Here is a 19784-nt window from a genome sequence, read left to right as displayed (position 1 = left end):
CCTATTTCTGATAGCCTATGTATTCCCTGTGCCAAAGTTCTCAAGTTGGTCCCAATTCCCTCATTGATGGCCCTAATCATTTGGGTGTAGTCCATTTCTTATTTCCTTTTCTTACCTTATAGCACTTGCTAGGATTTTTAGTCTTAGGTTGAATAGGACTAGTGAGAGTCTTTGTCCTTATTTTCTTCCAAGTATCAGGGGGAAAGCATATTCAGTCTTTTACCATGTTATCTGTAGTAGTATTTTTTTGTAGATATTTTTTATGAGGTGTCATAGGATTTTCTGTATTATTCATTTGCTTAGAATGTATTCTCATTAGTGTAGGTTGAGTCTAATCAAATTACTTTTCCTGGTATTTACATATGATCATGTAGGTTTTGTCTGTTGATCCAGTGAATCATGCCAATTGATTTTTCAGTGTTAAAATGGCCTTACATTACTAGATTATACCACCTTCAGTATATTGTGCTATCTATTTATATATTGTTGGATTCAGTGTGTTCATGTATCATTAAAGGCTTCTAATGTTAGTTTTATTGTATTTAGGGAACATAATTTATATGACTTCAATTACTTTAAGCCTGTTTCAGTTTGTCTTATATCATCAATATGGTTTGTTTAGGTGAGCGTTCTGTATACGTGAAGGCAATGTGTATTTTGGTGTTACTGGGTGGAATATTTTATAAATGTCAATTTGGTTGATAGTATTGTTTAAGTCTTCTGCAGTCTTGGCAGTGTCTGTTTACTACATGCCTTAGTACCTGAGAGGACTTTTTAAGCCTCCATCTATAATTATTGATTTGTCTGTGCCATCATTGGATATTAATGATATTAACTCTTGATTTTTTTTGGTAGACATTCAATGTAAAGGCACCTCTCTATTCCTAGATTACAGATACTAAATTTTAAATTAAAAGCAAAAAGGTATTGGCATTATATTTTATTAAACGCTTTTTCTGTATTATATGAACTGATATGATCAGATACTTTTTCTTAAAATTAAGATTCTTCAAATAGTTTGTGGAAAAATGGGATTTTTCAGTGTACTTTCTGGTAGTGTAACTTTTTGAAGCCCCTTATAAAAACTGAGCACTGGTGGCATAGTGGTTACCTGTTAGGCCCTGAACCACATGGTTGGCTCTGCAGGAGAAAGCAGAGGCTTTCTGCTCCCATAGAGAGTTACAGTCTCAGAAACACACAGGGACCGTTCTACCCTGATTTGTATGGTCGCTAAGAGTCGGCATTGACTGGATGGCAGTGCGTATAGTATTATAAAAACTAACATGATTTGTCTTATTCTTTGTATTGCTCAAAGGTGGGAAAGGTTTTTATTCCAGGTCTGCCAACTCCATCCTTGACAATGTCCAGTGCGATGCCTCGGCCCAGTACTCCCCTTGACAGTGCTAGCACTCCTAAGCCTCTTAGTAAACTACTTGGATCCCTAGATGAGGTAAGAAATGGAGTAGGTGATGTCAGAAATTAATATGGTTTTAGAGATGTTTCAGTAAACAGTTCTTGTCATGATTAATTTTGTTGCTCTGTTTTAAAAATGTCAACATTGTAAGCCTTGCTAATTCGTCAGCAGGAATTGTCTTCAAACACAAATGGTTCAGCAAACCTATATTGATCTCTGTTGTGATTTGTGAGGCAGTTTTTGAAAATGCTGCACAAGATAAAAATGATATTCTTTTGCATGTAGATCTCATGGTAGAATTTCTACACAAGAAATTCTAATTTAAAGTCAACTGTTAATGCCTGTGAAAGAGGAACAACAGGTACCAGAGGCAAATGATTGCCAGATGCACCCTGATGGGATGATGTGGCAGAACTAAAGCTCATCTCAGAGAGGTGTGGCTGACTTAGTTTGGACCTCGAGGATTAGCAGCCTATCCATCTGTAGGTAGAAAGGGGAGTCAGGGAAAAAAAGGAATCACAGAGGCATGAAGGCCACAGAGTGCAAAACACTTTAATGCATATTCATATTCTACCTCCTCATTCACAAGTGGACTGAATAATGAATCCGTGGAACGAATGAAGACCTACACAAGTGCAAGTTGTCTTTTAGGTGAGGTAGGGATGAGGAAGGGGTCATGATAACAGTAATGATTTTGATAATTTTCCTAAGTACTGTTTATAAATATCTCTAGGGAAACTTTAAGGAGTTCAGGTGATATTGCAGGTTAAAGGCTGAACTCCTAACCACCGGGTCAGCAGTTTGAACCCACCAGCTAGAAAAGAGGGAGAAAGATGAGGCTTTCTGCTCCCATTAAGATTTATAGCCTTAGAAACCCACCCAGGCAGTTCTACTCCAGCCTATAGGGTTGGAATTGACTGAATGGCAGCCTGTTTGGTTTGGTTTTTGGTTAGTGAAAGATTAAGGGAGACACTGTTATGAGCCCCATTTTACAAATAAAGTCAGGTATAGAAGTTGCTTGTCTAAGGATAGACAATAATGTAATAGAGTAGAAGTACTTTTAATGGAAGAAATGATGAAAAGGAAATTCTTATTCTGCATGCAATGACCAGGATATTACAGGCTTTTAAGGGAGATGTACTGAGTATAGCATTTGTGTTTTAAGAAGACTTAGGATTGATCTTGGAATAATATTCCAAGTGTGGCGATTTGTGGCATTGTAAGACGTGCTAAGAAGGGAGTGACATACAAAGCCCTGTTGGCTGAATGGTTTTGAGCGGGGCTCGGAAGAGAGTATGGAATAAGACTCAGTTTTCTGAGTGCCCTGATAACTGCCCATGCTCACCAAGGTAGGAGGCTGGAGAAGGAGCAGATCTGTCCTTGTTTGGGGGCAGTTCAAAGTGAAGGTTTGATATTAGTGTTTCTAAGTGCTGGCTTTTTTAGTCTATGTACAGTAAATGGACTTCTCACATTTAAACCAGGACCTCTGAGAACATTCAAAAGGGGAGCTGGAGAAGCATCAGAGAGTTCTAGTGATTTGAAAGAATGTCTTTCCCTTCTTTCTTAGAGTTCCAGAATCGCTTAGTCAATATCTTTATGCCAGCCTTGGAATCATAACAAGACCATTCTCTGTCACACTGGCTAGCTGATGGCTCTCCCATTTCCCCAGAAAATTATGCTTTTCTGCATAGAGCCAAGACCAGTAGAGCTGATTTTTTTTCTGACAGCTCTTGGAGTAAAAGTTGGAACAGAATAAATACATCTCAGTGTGACTGACGTTCAGTGTTGGTAGGATCTTCACTTAGTGGTGGCCTATAAAATGGAACAACAGTGCATGAATACAAAAGGGTGTGTGATTATTACTAGACATTCAAAAGTGGAGGCATTTACATGTAATTAGTATCAAAAACCATTTTAGCATTTTGTGTGCCTGTCACAATTGAGCAAGTATTATTCTTATATGTTCATCATCAACACTTGCCTTGAGGTGAAATGCCACGAGATGTCTGTCTCTTTGTTTTTCTTTCTCTCTCAGGCTGTAGTTCCTCAAGTCAGGCCTCAGTTAGCTGCCTCAGGTTTCAATTTACATCTTTAACCTGGTGATGTTGTTACAAGGGCTGCTGCCTTCTCTCCTTCCTCTTAGCCAGGGACTTTCAGCGCTGTCAGCCATCCATGTGCTCCCCACCCCACAGTTACAAATACCCAGAGTGGGAAAAGCAATATAAGAATGTGGCCCACTTAACTGGGGTTCCATTCTCTCTTAGATCTTTGGCTCCCAGGTCCAAGTTGCTTCTACAGTTTTCCTGTGTCAGTAATCAGATGTGGCTTTGGTATTTTATCTCCCTTTCCTAGTTTCTGTGAGAGCCCCAGTCTGCTTCAAACTACTTTATTATAGTGGATCAGATGTCTTCCATCTGTAAATTTTAAAATATATATAGTTGTTAGTTACACCATATGCAAAAACAGACAACCTTCTAAAATCAAATTCTCAAAGAATATTTGTGTTTTATTTATGACTTTTTACAGGTGGTCCTGTTGTCCCCAGTTCAAGAACTCAGGGATTCTTCGAAACTTCATGATTCTCTTTATAACGAGGATTGTACTTTCCAACAGCTTGGTACATACATTCATTCTATAAGAGACCCTGTTCATAACAGAGTAACGCTAGTAAGTATAGTTTTAAAAGATTAAGTAGCTTCCCATGTAATATGGATGTGATTTTAAATTTGAGAGAATGCAGAATTGTTTGAAAATTGCAAATAGACGTTTCTCATGATTTTTAAAATCACTTGTGATGTGCCATTTTAAAGTGATTCTGCTTAAGTGTTTTAAAGTTACTATGATGTTTACTGAAAACAAAAGTTTTTGAATCAATTAAATTGTATGTTGATGTGATTATTATCCTTTCATTAAAAGTAAATCTCCTTAAAACCATTTAAAAAATAGCAGCAAAAAGTCTTTTGTTAAAAATTTTTTAGAAAGTATTTTGTTAGTTAGGATTACTCTTAATATCTGTGTAAAAATTGGACAGTTTTTAAAAGATTAAAAGTTTTGAAAATTAAAAAAAGTAAGCCCATTACAGTTTTTTAATATTTGGGTATGTCCAGTTCTCTTGGCAAACTATTGTTTGGTTTTCATGAATTAAATTGAATTTGTTAAATAGTCTTGTAAAGCATCATCAACTATTCATAAGACATTAAAGACATAGAACACATAAATGCTGTTTGCTTTTCTTTGTTTCCATTCACTCTGCCAGGAACTGAGTAATGGCTCCATGGTTCGGATCACTATTCCTGAAATTGCCACCTCTGAATTAGGTATGATTGAGGTTCAGACTTTACTTCTGTGTGTTCTCACTTGATAATTGCTGATGTATCTTACCAGTTGGGACTTACAACTTTGCAGTTTTAAAAGCCACGAGGTGGACATTTTCACTTTGGGAGCTGGGGGAGCACTTGGTGATGACCAGTCCATGTTTGTGCAAGGCTGTGGTGCACATGAATGGAGTGCGGATTCTCCTTCTCAGAGCTTTCTTATGTTGGAGAATGGTACCTAGACTACACGCACCTGCCTCTTGTTAAGAGTCTGGCTAGACCAGAGGATGTACACTGGTACAGATAGGAACTGGAAATCCAGGGAATCCAGGGTGTGGATGATCACTACAGGACCAGTGGTGTGAGTGGCGATACTTGGAGGGTAGAGGGAGATTGGGTAGGAAAGAGGGAACCTGGGGGATGGACAACTGAAAAGTGGGTGAAGGGAGACATCGGACAGGGCAAGATATGACAAAATAACAAATTATAAATTATCAAGGGCTCATGAGGGAGGGGGGAGCGGGGAGGCAGGGGAAAATGAGGACCTAATGCCGGGGGCTTAAGTGGAGAGGAAATGTTTGAGGATGAGGGCAATGAATGTACAAATGCGCTTTACACAATTGATGTATGTATGGATTGTGATAAGAGTTGTATGAACCCCTAATAAAATGATCAAAAAATAAATAAATAAAACAGAAAATTTGAAAAACAAAGACTTTTAAAAACACCTCACTGCCATCAAGTTGATTTCGACTCGCACTGACCCTGTGTTGTCTTAATTTATGTTCTCTATGTACCTCTCTGGGTTCTCGTATCCATTGTAATGGCAGCACTGAAGTCACAGGCAAAGTTCATAATTAAAGGGATTATTAATGAAGTTAACAAGTTGTAATGCCAGTGAAAAATATTCAGGGTTGAGTTGTTTATCAGGACATGTTGCAAAGTTCTATTAAGTCTGCTAATACATGCCCAAAGGACATACCAATTTGCTATAAGCCTCAACTCAAATGTATTCAGCTTAAGTTCTTTAGGTCAGCCAGCCCACATTCCCCAATTAAGTGCCCAGAGGCACCTCATTCCAGTAGACTTGAATCCAAGACACTCAGCTCTACTGCCATGGGACAGGCTGAAGTCCAATTTGGTGCCGAGTCACCCGACTCCAGGAAACCAGCTTCCTGAACAAAAGCACTCAGCTTTCCATGCTCCATGGGTCGGGAAGTCCACCACTCTGTTCTGTGCTCTGCTTCTTGCTGCTGCTGCTCTGATGGTATTGAGGTCATCTAGATCCAAGAGGTTCACTGTTGAGGGATCTTGGGTCCAGAGGACAGGCTCTTGTTGGTAATGAGATCCCTCTCTCATTTCTTGGAGGACTCATTTTATACACAGCAGGATGCTACTCTAGGGAATCCTGGTCACAGTTATTCACAGGTGAATGCTATCAGTGTCTTCCCCCACCTTCTTACCCGACCCATACAGGGAAGAGCTCGTTTGGTGGGAGTTAGAGACTTGGCTAGAAGAGCCACTTAAATAATTCACTGCCCCTGGAGATCCTATAGAGCAGAGTAGAACTGATCTATAGGGTTTTCACTGCCGCACGTTTTTATCGATGTGGATTCCTTCACCTTTCTTTTGTAGAATGGTTAGTGGATTTGAACCAACATATTTGATGATGTTACTCAATTGTTAGATCAATTGAAGACTTAAAGTAATTACCTTAATTTTTGCTTTAAACAGTGCAAACATGTTTGCAAGCAATTACATTTATCCTGCCGAAAGAAATTGCTGTTCAGATGCTTGTCAAGTGGTACAATGTTCACAGCGCCCCAGGAGGACCCAGTTACCACTCAGAATGGAATTTATTTGTGACTTGTCTCATGAACCTGATGGGTTATAACACAGACCGCTTAGCATGGACCAGGAATGTAAGTATCCCTATTTGTTTTATGTCCTGAGTTACTCTGTTATCAATGTAACATTTGTGTACTTGGTATTAGAACGTCCAGATCATTTTAATAATCTAAACCCAAACCAAACCCATTTTCTTCTTTATTCATTTTATTGGGGGCTCATGCAGCTCTTACCATAATCCACACATCCATCCATTGTGTCGAGCACATTTGTACATTTGTTGCCATCATCATTTCCCAAACATTTTCTTTCTACTTGAGCCCTTGGTATCAGCTCTTCATTTTTTTCCTTCCTTCCCCAACCCTCACTCCCTCATGAGCCCTTGATAATTTATAATTTATTATTATTTTTTAATGTTCTACACTGACCGATATCTCCCTTCACCCATTTTTCTGTTTCTGTTCCCCTGGGAGGGGTTTATATGTAGATCATTGTGATTGGTTCCCCCTCTCTCCCCTGGCCTTCCCCTTCCCCTCCTGGTATAGCTACTCTCATTATTGGTCTTGAGGGGTATATCTGTCCTGAATTCCCTGTGATTCTAGCTCTTATCTGTAACTGTGTACATGCTCTGGTCTAACCAGATTTGCAAGGTAGAGTTGGGGTCATGATAGTAGGGGGTAGGAAGCATTAAAGAACTAGAGGAAAGTTGTATGTTTCATCAGTGCTATACTGCACCCTGACTGGTTCATCTTCTCCCAGCAACCCTTCTGTCAGGGGATGTCCAGTTGCCTACAGATGGGCTTTGGGTCTCTACTCTGTGCTCCCCTTCATTCACATTGATATGAATTTTTGTTCTGGGTCTTTGCTACCTGATACCTGATCCTATCGACACCTCATGATCACACAGGGTGCTGTGCTTCTTCCATGTGGACTTTGTTTCTTCTCAACTAGATGGCCACTTGCTCTTGCTTATCTCCAAGTCTTTAAGACCCAGGACGCTATATCTTTTGATAGTGGGGCACCATCAGCTTTCTTCACCACATTTGCTATGCACCCATTTTGTCTTCAGCGATTGTGTCGGGAAGCTGAGTATCACAGAATGCCAGGTTATTAGAACAAAGTGTTCTTGCATTGAGGGAGGACTAGAGTAGAGGACCAATGTCCATCTGCTATCTTAGTACTAAACCTATGCCTATATGCACATAGATCTATTTCCCAATTGTCATATATAAATATATTTACATATGTACATGCCTGTATTTAGACCTCTATAAATGCCTTTTGCCTCTTAGTTCTTTCCTCTATTTCCTTTTACTTTCCTCCTATCCCACTATTATGCTTGGCCTTCATTCGGATTTCAGTAATTCCTCTTAGTTACATTGCCCTTGATCAAGCCCTACCAGGCATCCTACGCCCTCCTCGCCATCAATTTTAGATCACTTGTTGTTCCTTTGTCCCCGGGTTTGTTAACACCCACCTTTTTTCCTCCGCCTACCCCCCTCCCACATCCCCCCGGAACAGTCGGTCCTGTTTGGATTGTTTATTCCGCCTATCTTATCTCAATAGACATGCAGAGACAATAATAAGCACAAAAACAAGGCAGAGCAAAACAAAACAACAAAAGGAAACCAAAAAACCAAACACCACCACCACCAAAAAAAGGACAAAGAAAGAAAAACCTATAAATAGTTCCAGGTCTGTTTGTTGACCTTTAGGAGTGTTTTCCTGTTGAGTCTGATGGGGTGCTATGCCCTCGTCTCAGTCTATTTTTGATATTTCCCAGGGGCTTCATTGCTTTGTTCCCCATGTTATTCTGTTGCACGCCCTTAGTGTTTTTCGCCATTGTGGTATGGTCAGATGAGGCACAATTCCCGCACTGTGCCTCCAGTGTGTCCCTCATAACACTTTGGGCCAGTGAGGGACATCATGTCTCTTGGTGGGGCCGGCCCTATGGTCCTCTCTGTGCATTGGTTTGTCTGAGCAGGAATATCGTCCTTGGGACTTGGTGAGCCAGGATGTGCTCCACTGTCTCCTTCCTTCTTCACCATACTCATTTCATCGAGTTGATTCTAACATGCTGATGGCACAGGACAGAGCAGAACTGCCCCATTGGGTTTCCAAGGCCGATTGGAAACAGCCTGCCCCATCAGATGGGTTCGAACTGCAACCTTTCAGTTAGCAGCCAAGTGCGTAAGCAATGCCCCACCAGGACTCGTTGCTTTAATAATAGGCATACCTCCCCGGAGATGACCTTCCTCTCCCAGGGGAAGATATGCTTTTCCTCTCTGGCAGGTCTGTATGCACACGCTACCTCAGTGTGGCCTGCCTGCTCCTTCTGACCAAAATACCTGCTGTCGCACTCATTTAACTGCAACACGTCATATTTTGTACTTAAGTAATGTGTGAGTTCCTCCTCTCCCGCTGTAGTGATTACAAAGACTCTATTCGCGCGGGATTTTCCTCCTCTGAGGGAGAATGATTTTTTAAGAACTATTTCTGTTATGGCATGTAAAGGTGTCGCCCACTGCAAAATCCTGGAAAAAAATCTTCCTGGGAAGATAAAGGATACTTTTCTTATTCTGAATAATTGCATGGGAGTTATCCTCAAATTTCATTCTTTCTCCATATGAAAAGATTGAGTGCCTGTGGGGGGAGGGTTTGGGTGGGGGGGATCTCAGGCTCTCTATAGTATGAGTCAGCCCACTTCAGCTTTTTATAGTTTTTGTGTCTTCCTGTCCTGCGGAACTTGCTGATTGCTGTGGCTCCGTCTGTCACAGAACCAGTGCTGTCTCCTGTTCCCATTAAACAGGGATGACTGAGCACCGCCTTCGTTTGGTGAGCAAGTACATGCTCTTCTGACGTGGAACGCAGTAGTCTTAAAGGAAGGACCAAAGAAATGACTTCTTGAGATCAAGTTAAACTTTCATTGTATTTTGTCTTCATAATCAAAGATCTTGTTAGCAAATGATTTTCATTTTGCTTTGTCCCCAGTTACCCTCTGGTTTCATTTAAATAATTGAAGAGAACAATGAGTACATATTTTTGCCAATAGCTAATTATATTGCTTTGGCCAGAAGGTACATTAAATGAGGGCACTGCATTAGATGCTCCCCACCCCCACCCCCCACCCCCACACACATTTGGTTGTGATGTTCTTCGAAGAATTGTGTTTGGTTAACTTTACATGTCTCTGGAATGTTCATGGCTTTTCCCAGTTGATATTGAACCCCTCTGTCGGCTAGACATGATGCCAGACTATTCAGATACGTGTTAGACAAGACAGTTCCTCTCATCTTGGGATTAGCTAGCAAGAAAGACAAATATTTTTACATGTAAATTACGATAGATTAGGGGCAGGGTTCTACAGACTCATATAACAGACTAGTTAATCTGAGCAATTCTAAAAGCATGAAAATAAAGCAGAATCACACAGGTAACAAAAGGTATGATACAAAAAGGCTGTACCGTACCGTGACTGCTGTTCTTTCCCATAACTGTGCAACTGTGACTGCCAACTGTGGCAGGAATATTCTGACTGTGGGGCTTAGACGCAGTATCTCTGTGTAAGTAGGTGGGTGTGTGACACTAGAAGAGATGTTCAGCAAATGTCTTTGTTTCCAATACTTGGTTAGCTTTGGGTTCATTCTATGAGGCTTGGCATATTTTCACTATGCCTACCGGTCGTTGTGTTAGTAAAAGTGATGTAATTGGTGTCATCACAGAAGAAGGGGGAGAGGAAACCACCGTTACAGTATTTACACGCACAGGCACTGTACTCGGTTCAAATTAAACGCCTGCCATCAAGTCAGTGCCGCTTAGAATGACCTTGTACGGCAGAGAGAGCTGCCCCATGGGGTTTTTAAGGCTGTAATCTCATGGAAGCAGACTGCTACATCTTTCTCCCTTGAATGGACTGGTGGCTTTCAACTCCTGTCTTTTTGGTTAGCAGCCATCTGCTTTAACCACTGCACACACTCAGGGATCCTTTGACATTGTCCTAGACCCTTTTTAGATACTGTTTTATTTCATCTTTACAATATTCTGTAGGAAAAACATCTGTGTCATCATTTTCCAATGTAAAAGAATTTTCATAGTTTTCCTCAGTGTTTATAAATAGTTGGGACTGGTCCGTGAGCCCTTTAAATTGATCAGTGGACAGTGGTAAATTTACACTGTTTTGTCTTCTCTTTTGGGATGATTTTTCAGTTTGACTTTGAAGGATCACTTTCCCCAGTCATCGCACCCAAAAAAGCGAGGCCCTCTGAGACTGGATCTGATGACGTGAGTGTTACTGCTTCTGCTACTGTAAATTCATTTGCGAATATCTGTGCTCGGCTCCCACTTTCGTGGTATTCATGGTGAATTCCTTGCTATTTTGAACACTTTGCTTTACTTTACTGTTGAACAGCGGTTATTTCGACAAGTGGAATGTTTTCTGTGGTCATATATGCACTTGTGCCTTCAGGGATCTTTTAAAAGTTCCCATTGTCTTTCTGGATCATTGGCATGATCCGCTTACACGCGAACTGTTGCTGCCTGGCTTTAGTTTTGGTGGCCTAAAGTGACAGTATTAACCTTTTTCATGCAATACTTCTGTAGATTCTTAAATTTATCAGGTTCCGTGAGTGGATCCTTATGGAGCCTCTGCCCTAATTTTTAAAAATTAGGTTATAATTCACCTACAATGAAATGCCAGATCTTCAGTTTGGTCTGTTCTGACAAATGCATATTTATGTAACGCACATCCATACCCTTATCAAGACAGAGTATTTCCATCTCTCCAGAGAGCTTTGTACCTGTTTCAGTCAGTCTCTATCTTTGTTCCCCGAAGCAGTCATTTCAGCTCTAGAAGTTGACATAAATGAGATACTATGATATAATATGAAATCTTTGGTAGAAAGTTACTTTCTGTCAGCCTAATGTTTTTGAGATTTCTCCCTGTTGCTGCAGATATAAAGCAATTTGCTCATTTTATTGCATCGGATACCTATACCCGTTTGTTTCCTCATTCTTCTGCGGATGGGTATCTAGACTATTTCCAGTTTTACTATTATGCATAAGCTGCTGCCAACATTCTTTTACAAGTCTTTCCATTTTTAAAAAGATGAATAGCTGGCAGTGAAATTGTTGGGTTATTGCTGTTAGTTTTAAGAAGCTTCCAGGCATGTTCCCAAATTGGTGTCCCAGTTTATACTCTGGCCAGTGATATGCAAGTGTTCTTCTTGTTCTGTATTCATGCCAACATTTTTTGTTGTAAGTCTTTTTCAGTGTATAACTCTGAGTGTGTGAGCAGTCGTTTCTTTTATAAAAACCCAGTGCATCTGTCCAGGTGTCCACCTCTAGAGGGAGTACTGAGTAGAACCGCCCCCAGGGTGTCTAAGGCTGGCATCTCGACGGGGGCATGCTACCACCCTTTCTTCTGAGGAGCAGGTCGAGGTTCAAACTGCTGACTGTTCAGTGAGCAGCGAGGCACTTTAACCACTGTGCCATCAAGGCTCCTAGTTTGCCTCATAGAAGTATTAATTTCTTTTCCCGGATAACTACTGGTAGTAAGCACTTTTTCATGTGCTTACCTTGTATATGTTTTTTTTGAAATGAAAATCTTTTTATTTTCAGTTGCTTTTAAAAACTCATTATTGAGCAATAGAAATTCTTGTCATATACATGTGTTGTGGATCCTAATGTGGCTTACCAGTACCTTCTTGAACATAGCTTTTTAATTTTGATTGTCCAATTTTTCAGTTTTTTTTCTTTTATGGCTAGTTTTTCTTGTATTTAATCCAAGAGTTCTTAAAGCTTAGGATTGCACACAGTATTAAGTTCTAGGAAAGCTCTAGTAAGTTCTAAAATTGGCACAGACCAATATTCTCTGAACATAGTAGAATAAACCATAAGTAAAATCCAAAGTGCACCTAATATTGGAAAGTATAGTACTGTCAGTCTAAATATAAAATTAAGTTGATTATTAGATAATATTACTAGCTTAGCATTTTAAGAATATACAAAGATAGGTATACCATATGACCCATAAACTGCTTTTACCAAAACAAATTAGTCTGGTGGTCATTCACTGCATCTGTTTGTACTTTGCATATTTCATTAATTCCTTTGGACTTCATAAAACATAACTTCAGATAGTCTTATATTTTCTTTCTTCATTCCTCTCTAATTATGGAATTTGTCCCAGAATGGTTCTTCCTTAAGAGGACATGACTAGATTTTTAAAGATGGTTTGTCCTAATGTTTATCACCGACATCTGGAAATTGGTTGACCATTTTGTACAAGAGGGCTTCAAGAAAATTGTGGGAAAATAGAATTGAAAGATAATGGAATTTCTCCGTGCATTCTTTGAAGCCCACACTCCTACAGTAAAACTTGTGAAAGCCGGAACTGATGTAAACTGGAAACCTGTCAAGAAGGAAAACTCAAATACTTTTCACTGACAGAGCGATAGCAAAGTGGTAAGACTGCACGCTTTGAAAGATTGAAAACTCACGAGACCTCAAGTCAAAACAGACCCTCAAGTTCCAACTCACCCACAGGTTTTACTGTAGTTCATCTTTTTCAACACGGTGACTTTTTTCTTCATATTTTGAGAGAAACTTTATGTAACATTGGAACTTGAATTGTGTTAAGTCATTTGGCTTTTCTTAATGATGACATTATATAGAGGCATTTAAAAAACTTAAACCCTTTTTATTCCTCTCAGGATTGGGAATATTTACTAAACTCAGACTACCACCAGAATGTTGAATCTCATCTTTTGACCAAATCTCTGTGTTTGAGTCCATTGGAAGTTCCACAGACAAAGGATGAGGATTTTTCCCAGAACATAAGTCTTGATTCGTCTACGCTTCTCTTCCTACACATACCTGCCATTTTTTTTGTTCTTCATCTGGTCTATGAGGAACTTAAGTTGAATACCTTAATGGGAGAAGGAATTCGCTCACTTGTTGACCTTCTTGTTCAGTTGGCAAGGTAAATATTTATAAATTAGAAATTGCCAAGTAATCCTTAAATGAATCCATATTATCCATAATTGTTATATAGGAATCTTATATATTATTAGAGCCTTATGTATTAGGTAAATTCCTGAAATCTGCCTCCTCTGAAAAATTGCTTTTTCTGTAAACTACAGAATTGTGTAAAGATGCTAGCTAAGTAAGGGCCTGTGGGCCGGGCTTGGGTTATGGCCTTTGTCATAAGATTAGTGGTAAATCACAAAGTGTTTTAAGCATGGGGATGCTCTGATCAGATTTTCTGTTTGACAAGATGACTGTGATAAAAGTTCTCAAGTATCTGCTGGTTTTTTAAGAAGCTGCATTCTCATAGGACTGTATAGTTAATAAAACCATAGTTTACGTGTAAGTCATTGAAGTAAATATTATGATCCTCTTGAGGAACCTTGTCCAAGTTGATTTCCTGGGTAAGTCAGTGAAAGAACAATCCCAAATGCTAGTGTCGATAGCTAATTATGGACTCTTGTTTCCCCTTGCCTCCAGTGTCCTTGAAGTGCATCCACAAGACCACTGTTCTCATACTTGCTGTCACCTTTTTTGTTACTGAATGCTTTTTGCCACTCCTTTCAAGAGGCACAACTAGGACCCCTGAGGGCGCTGTGGTTATACACTGGCCTGCAAGGCAGCAGATTGAAATCACTAGCAAGCTCTTCAGGGGAAAGATGAGTTACATAAAGAGCTACAGTCTTGGAAACCCAAAGGGCAGTTCTATCCTATCCTATAGGGTCGCTGTGAGTCAGTATCAACTTGTTGACAGTGAGTTTTGTTTTTTTGTGATTTTTTTTTGAGATAGGTGTTTCAGAATTTGTGATTTTTGGTGATAAAGTTGAATTTGCATGGAAATGTCACCCCCTGAGTTAAGATGCTAGCATGCTCTAACTCTTGTGATTTTCCTTGAGAAATTGAAATGTTTTTCTCTGATATGGTAGTTTTGCTTGTGATCAGTTTTTCTTCTGGCAGATTTTGTAATTAAACATTTTTCAAACACTCAGATTGGCTCTCCAAAATAAATAACATTTGTATACTGTTATACACTTCATGAGGCATTTTTCACATATGTATTTAACCCTCAACGTTTCTGGGTAATTAAGTGATGTTTTCCCATATTGCGATTACTAAGTTCATCAAGGTCTCCTATTGAGGTCACACAGACAGTGGAGGGAAAGTAGACCCCGGTGTTTTCCCTCTGGTTTGACAACCGTGGGGGAATCCATCCAGCACATCGTTTAGATTGCATCAGTCATACGGAGGCAGTTTAACGTTCAGAAATAGGAAAAAGCAGCTTTTGCTTTTTTTTTAAAACTTTTTTTTTAAATGCTTTTGCTTTTTTACAAGGTAAGTGTTCTAAAAAGTTTCACTGATGACTGCAAACTCCGGGGTGGGGGTAGGGGACGGACAAAAGGATACGGCTATGATATCTTCCTTGTTATTTCTTTTTTATGTGCTCTTATTGTTTTAGGGACTTAAAATTGGGACCTTATATAGATCACTACTATAGAGACTATCCAACGTTGGTCAGAGCTGCTGGACAGGTGTGTACAATTGATGAAGGTAAGCGTCTGTACCATTGAAGATTTTCTGAACATTGGAGTGATGCTGGCTTGTATGTTTCTCTATGACTACTTCTACCATTTGCCTCAGTCAGGAAAAATATTTCTTTCATCTGGTAGGTTTTAAATTCTAGTGCTTGATCTCTGACTTAATAAGCTACAGCCCCTTCAGTGTATGGGGAGAATTTATCCATCCCTAAGATTCTGACTTAACAAGAGCTCAGAGCATCCAGTGATGAAGATGCTTTGTCCTAGACCTTTGCTAACCTTTGTTATTCATATGTGACTGTTTAAGCTCATTAAAATATACTCCAGTTCATAGTTGCACTAGTCACATTTTAAGTACTCTGTGACTACCTGGAGATACTGGTTACCATGTTGCACTGGACAGATATAGAACATACCCCGCCCCCCCCCCCCCCACCATAGGTTTTAAAACAATTTTAAGCTGTAACCTACAAGGTATAATATAACAAAAATAACATTTAATCAAATAAAAAGTAATACACTTTTTATTTGAATAATAAACATTTAAAATCTTTTTTATTGGAAACATGCTAAGATGAATATGGGTCTTGTTGCCCTTACTACAGTTTTCTTATATGTCACTAGCCTGCTTACCCTGTGTTTTCTATAGTCATGCAGATATGAATGGGAGGTTGAAGGATTAAAGAAATGAGAAGTCTATTTCACAAGGCAGCCAAGCTGGGTTTTCAGAACAGAATTATTTAAGAAATTCTTACCTACTCATATTAAAATCCACACACCTTAAGTTGTTCCTACTCAGTAATGTCTTCTAGAGAAACGGGCATATATTTTTCCTTTTACTCCCTTGAAGTTCTCCAACTCCCAGTATTCAGGGTATTCAGTGACAGTACCACTATAAAGCTTTCTCTTGGAATACTTCCATAAGTTTCTGTGTGTCCTAATTATCTAAATGCCCTTCTGTCTTTCTGCTGTTCCGTGGCTGGATTTTTATTTGACTGTAATGCTCAGTCCCTTCCAGGAGTAAGTCAATGCCCTAAGTTGCTTCAGCCAAGGGACAGGAGGATGGGAGGCTGTGGACAGTGAACGTGTGACTTTGGAGTGAGGCTGGGAAGGGGCCCATTCGGGTCACTGTGTCAGGAGGCTTTAGGGGCAAACACCAGGAATAAATAAGGAAAACTTTGTTCCTGGGGATTAGGATTCAACTGAATCATTTATGGCAGGAGGTGGCCGGTAGAGGCAGAGGAGGAAGTGGAAGAAGAGGAGGCAAGAAGAAGTGAAGGAGGAAGAAGTGGTGGGATGGGGATGAGAGGATGGGAGGGAATTGGAGAGAGGAGACTACACTGTGGCTTCTCCAGATATAAACATTTCTGTCACGCCAGAATTGTCCCAAACCCTGAGCTAAAGGGACTGACTCACGGATGGGGCCCAATCGTTAGAGCTCAATCCTGAGGCTCTTTTTTCCTTCCAGGGCTAGGCCAGAGTATTTTGGTTAGATTCTTTATATGCCTTAGGCACAGAATTTGTGTAGTTTTCAACCGGCCTGGGATAAAATAGTAAATTAATTTTTCTACATATAATACAGCCTCTGGTAGAAAAAGTTGGAGACAGTAGAAAAAATCTGTTTCTTTTAAAGCATTAGCTGAATACTGTTATTTTTCCTTTAGAATAAAAGAGTGTTACCTTGGTGTATTTTTATAGCCCTTTATTAAATATGTCTGACTTTAAAGGTCAAACGGGATTTATGCATCATCCATCGTTTTTTACTTCTGAGCCCCCGAGTGTATACCAGTGGGTGAGTTCTTGTCTGAGGGGCGAAGGAATGCCACCCTACCCCTACCTCCCTGGAATCTGTGAAAGAAGCAAACTTGTAGTCTTGGTATGTATTAACATGCTGTCTTTTTCTCCCCTCAGTTTAATTTTTAAAGTATCTTAGAGTAAAATTGACTTCCATTTTATGCAAAATTCTTTGAATTTCAGCACATGTATAAATACTTATAATCACTCCCATAATCAGAATACCTACAGCTTTATTACCAACCCTACCCCCGTAAATAATTCTCTCATGCTTTTGAGATTCATGCATGCGGTGCGTGTCAGCAGTTGTATTTTATTCCTATGTGGTGGACCATTACATACATATTGTAGTATTAAATTTAAGAGTGGAGCGGGGGAGTGGGGTGCCAGCCCCATCCGCTGCTTGAACTCACTGGTTCAGTAATACTACTTCTGGGTTCAGTAATGCACAATTGTATGGTTGAGATATATAAGTATTATATTAAAGTCATCGAGAGCATGAGAGATAATACAATAATACAGTCAGACATATTACATGGTAGCATTGCTCACCTCCGCCCTGCTTGGTGGTCCTTGTGGGGGGAACCCGGCTGCCAGAGCAGGAGCCGCCTCCCTCGAGGGAGCTGCCCTCTCGTCCACCGCCCTCATGGGAGCAGCTCTCCTTCCTCAGCCACCTTCGGCTGGCCCCCCTCGGCCGGCCCTTTCCCGAGAACCAGGGAGCCTCATTATTTATTGCTAACCACGCATCATATCACTTTAGGGGGGTCTGATTACAGAGTCATACATCACAGAAAGGGGCAATACAATTCATTCTAGAACAAGTTTGATCACTCTGATGTCTCATAATAAAACAGACAACTACTATTCTGGGAGGCATGCAAGTCCCCTGATAGCGGACAATAACCTAAGTCACAGGGAGGGGTAGCAACATAGGCAATACAATCAATAGGAGGGTGATGACCTAGGGGTGTGCCCGTATTTGTTGTGGGATAAACAGTGGTGTCTGCTTGATCTAGACAGCTGATAATGGCTACCTAACCTTGGTCATCCTTGGGCGGGTTTGCCCCCTCTGGTATCTCCTGCAAGTAAACAGACCACCACTATCCTTATCAGAAGGGAGTGGATCTTATTTAGGGTGAGTCAGACTAATAGTCTAGCCACTATAGATGGCTGATGTTAAGAATAACCTCTGACCTACTTTTGCTGATCACCTATTGTACAGTTACTCTTAAGCAGCTAAGTCTGGTACATATTTTGGGGAGACAACTTAAGAGAAATCCTTCTGTTCCTCACAACATATCCCACACTTGGTTTATCCACTTACTCATTGAAGAACATTTGGGTTGCTTCTGGTTTTTAACAAGTATGTGTAAAGCTGCTATAAATATTCATGTTTAGATTTCTGTGTGAACATAAGTTTTTATTTCTCTAGAGTAGATACTCAGGATTGTGACTGATGGGTCATTTGTAAGTGTGTGTTTAATTTAGGGTGGCTGCATTATTTTACATTCCTACCAGAAATGTGTGAGATTCCGTTATTTCTGCTTCCTTGTCAGTATTTGCACTATTTTTTTATTTTAGCCATTCTTGTAGACATATAATGAGATCTCATCGTGGTCTTCATTTGCATTTCTCTAATGAGAGTCATGTGTTGACCGATCATCTTTTCACGTGTTTATTTTACATGAGTGTGTCCACTCTGGTGGATGTCTTTCGCATCCTTTGCCCACTTGCTAGTTGTGGTGTTTTATTACTGCTGGGTTTTCATGCGTTCTGGCTGTGACTTTTTGCCATAGGAACAGTTGTGAGGATAGCCGGCACAGGCCAGGGTGGTGCTTCCCTCTGTTGCGCACAGGGTCTCGGGTCAGGCCTGACTGGGTGGCACCTGACACCAACCACAGCTGTGCGGCTTGTCAGGTAGGGAGCAGACGGGTGTTTTCTCCCAGTGTGCAGTTTGTTCTGTAGACATGTGTGTTGCAGAGTAAGAGTGTTTAATGCTGATGAAGTCTCACTTAGCGGTTTTTTCCTTTTATTACAGTGCTTTTAGTATCATGTTTAAGGCCTCTGGTTAGCTCCAGGCCACATGCATTTCTCCTATGTTTTCTTCAAGAAGTTTTACATTTCACCTTCTGATCCAACATTAATTGTTTTGAAAAATGGAAGTTTCTTTAAGAGTTCTTCTATTTCCATTTTGTTGTCAATTCTTTCATCATCTTGTTAAAAAGAAGAGCATTTTCCTGGTCAATGCGGTTGCACTTTTCTTAAAAGTCAAGTGGCAACATTCTTGCTGATCTACTTCTGTTCTCCCCATTGATGACTTTGTGTGGGTGTATGGCTAGCCTCATGATCTTGGTTACTTTTGCACTACAATTTGTCTTAAAATTGAATAGTATTTCTTTTCTTTTATCCTTCTTTATCAAAATTATTCTGGCCACTTTAGTTCCTTTACCTTTTTGTATAAGTTTTATAATCCACTTTTCTATATCTATAAGGAAATCTTGTTGGAATTTTAAAAAGGAATCGTGTTACATCTGTAGATTACGTTGGGAAAATTGACATCTTTTTCTCTCCATGACCTCCTTTCCACTGTCTGGTTTGGGGTTGCGCTTTTGTACTCGAGTGAGAAGATTGGGCTCTTCTTTCATGTACTCAGTGCTTTAGGATAACGGCTCCATTCAATGGAAAGTTTTTCTCGCAGTTTTCTTTTTGCCCAGCTTTTGCTACACACTGTTGTCTGGGATTGCCTAGAAACTAAGGTGTGAGAAAAATGGAGACTGGGAAGAAAGCTGGAAAAGGAGGGAGTTCGGCATGCTCTGAGCAGCAGAGTCCCTCTCTGGCTCTTGGAGCCAGAGGCGG

General features: G+C 40.1%; 1 protein-coding gene across 4 annotated transcripts in view; it reads left to right on the top strand.

Moving 5' to 3' along the window:
* Positions 1-19784, top strand: part of ANAPC1 (anaphase promoting complex subunit 1) — a 99455-nt gene that overhangs the window by 27049 nt on the left and 52622 nt on the right. For all 4 annotated transcript variants that reach the window (XM_045287104.1, XM_004707932.2, XM_045287103.1 and 1 more), the window contains 8 exons: positions 1316-1450; positions 3941-4081; positions 4671-4731; positions 6463-6650; positions 10783-10857; positions 13287-13555; positions 15056-15147; positions 16862-17010. In XM_045287104.1, coding sequence (XP_045143039.1) covers positions 1316-1450; positions 3941-4081; positions 4671-4731; positions 6463-6650; positions 10783-10857; positions 13287-13555; positions 15056-15147; positions 16862-17010 — 1110 coding nt within the window. The remainder of the gene's footprint in view (positions 1-1315; positions 1451-3940; positions 4082-4670; positions 4732-6462; positions 6651-10782; positions 10858-13286; positions 13556-15055; positions 15148-16861; positions 17011-19784) is intronic.

This window comes from Echinops telfairi, unplaced genomic scaffold (genome assembly GCF_000313985.2).
Source record: "Echinops telfairi isolate 266 unplaced genomic scaffold, ASM31398v2 ScPeMD7_11;HRSCAF=52, whole genome shotgun sequence".
NCBI lineage: Eukaryota > Metazoa > Chordata > Mammalia > Afrosoricida > Tenrecidae > Echinops > Echinops telfairi.
Note: the sequence above shows the minus strand (reverse complement) of the source record. Positions and strands in the feature narration are given on the sequence as shown.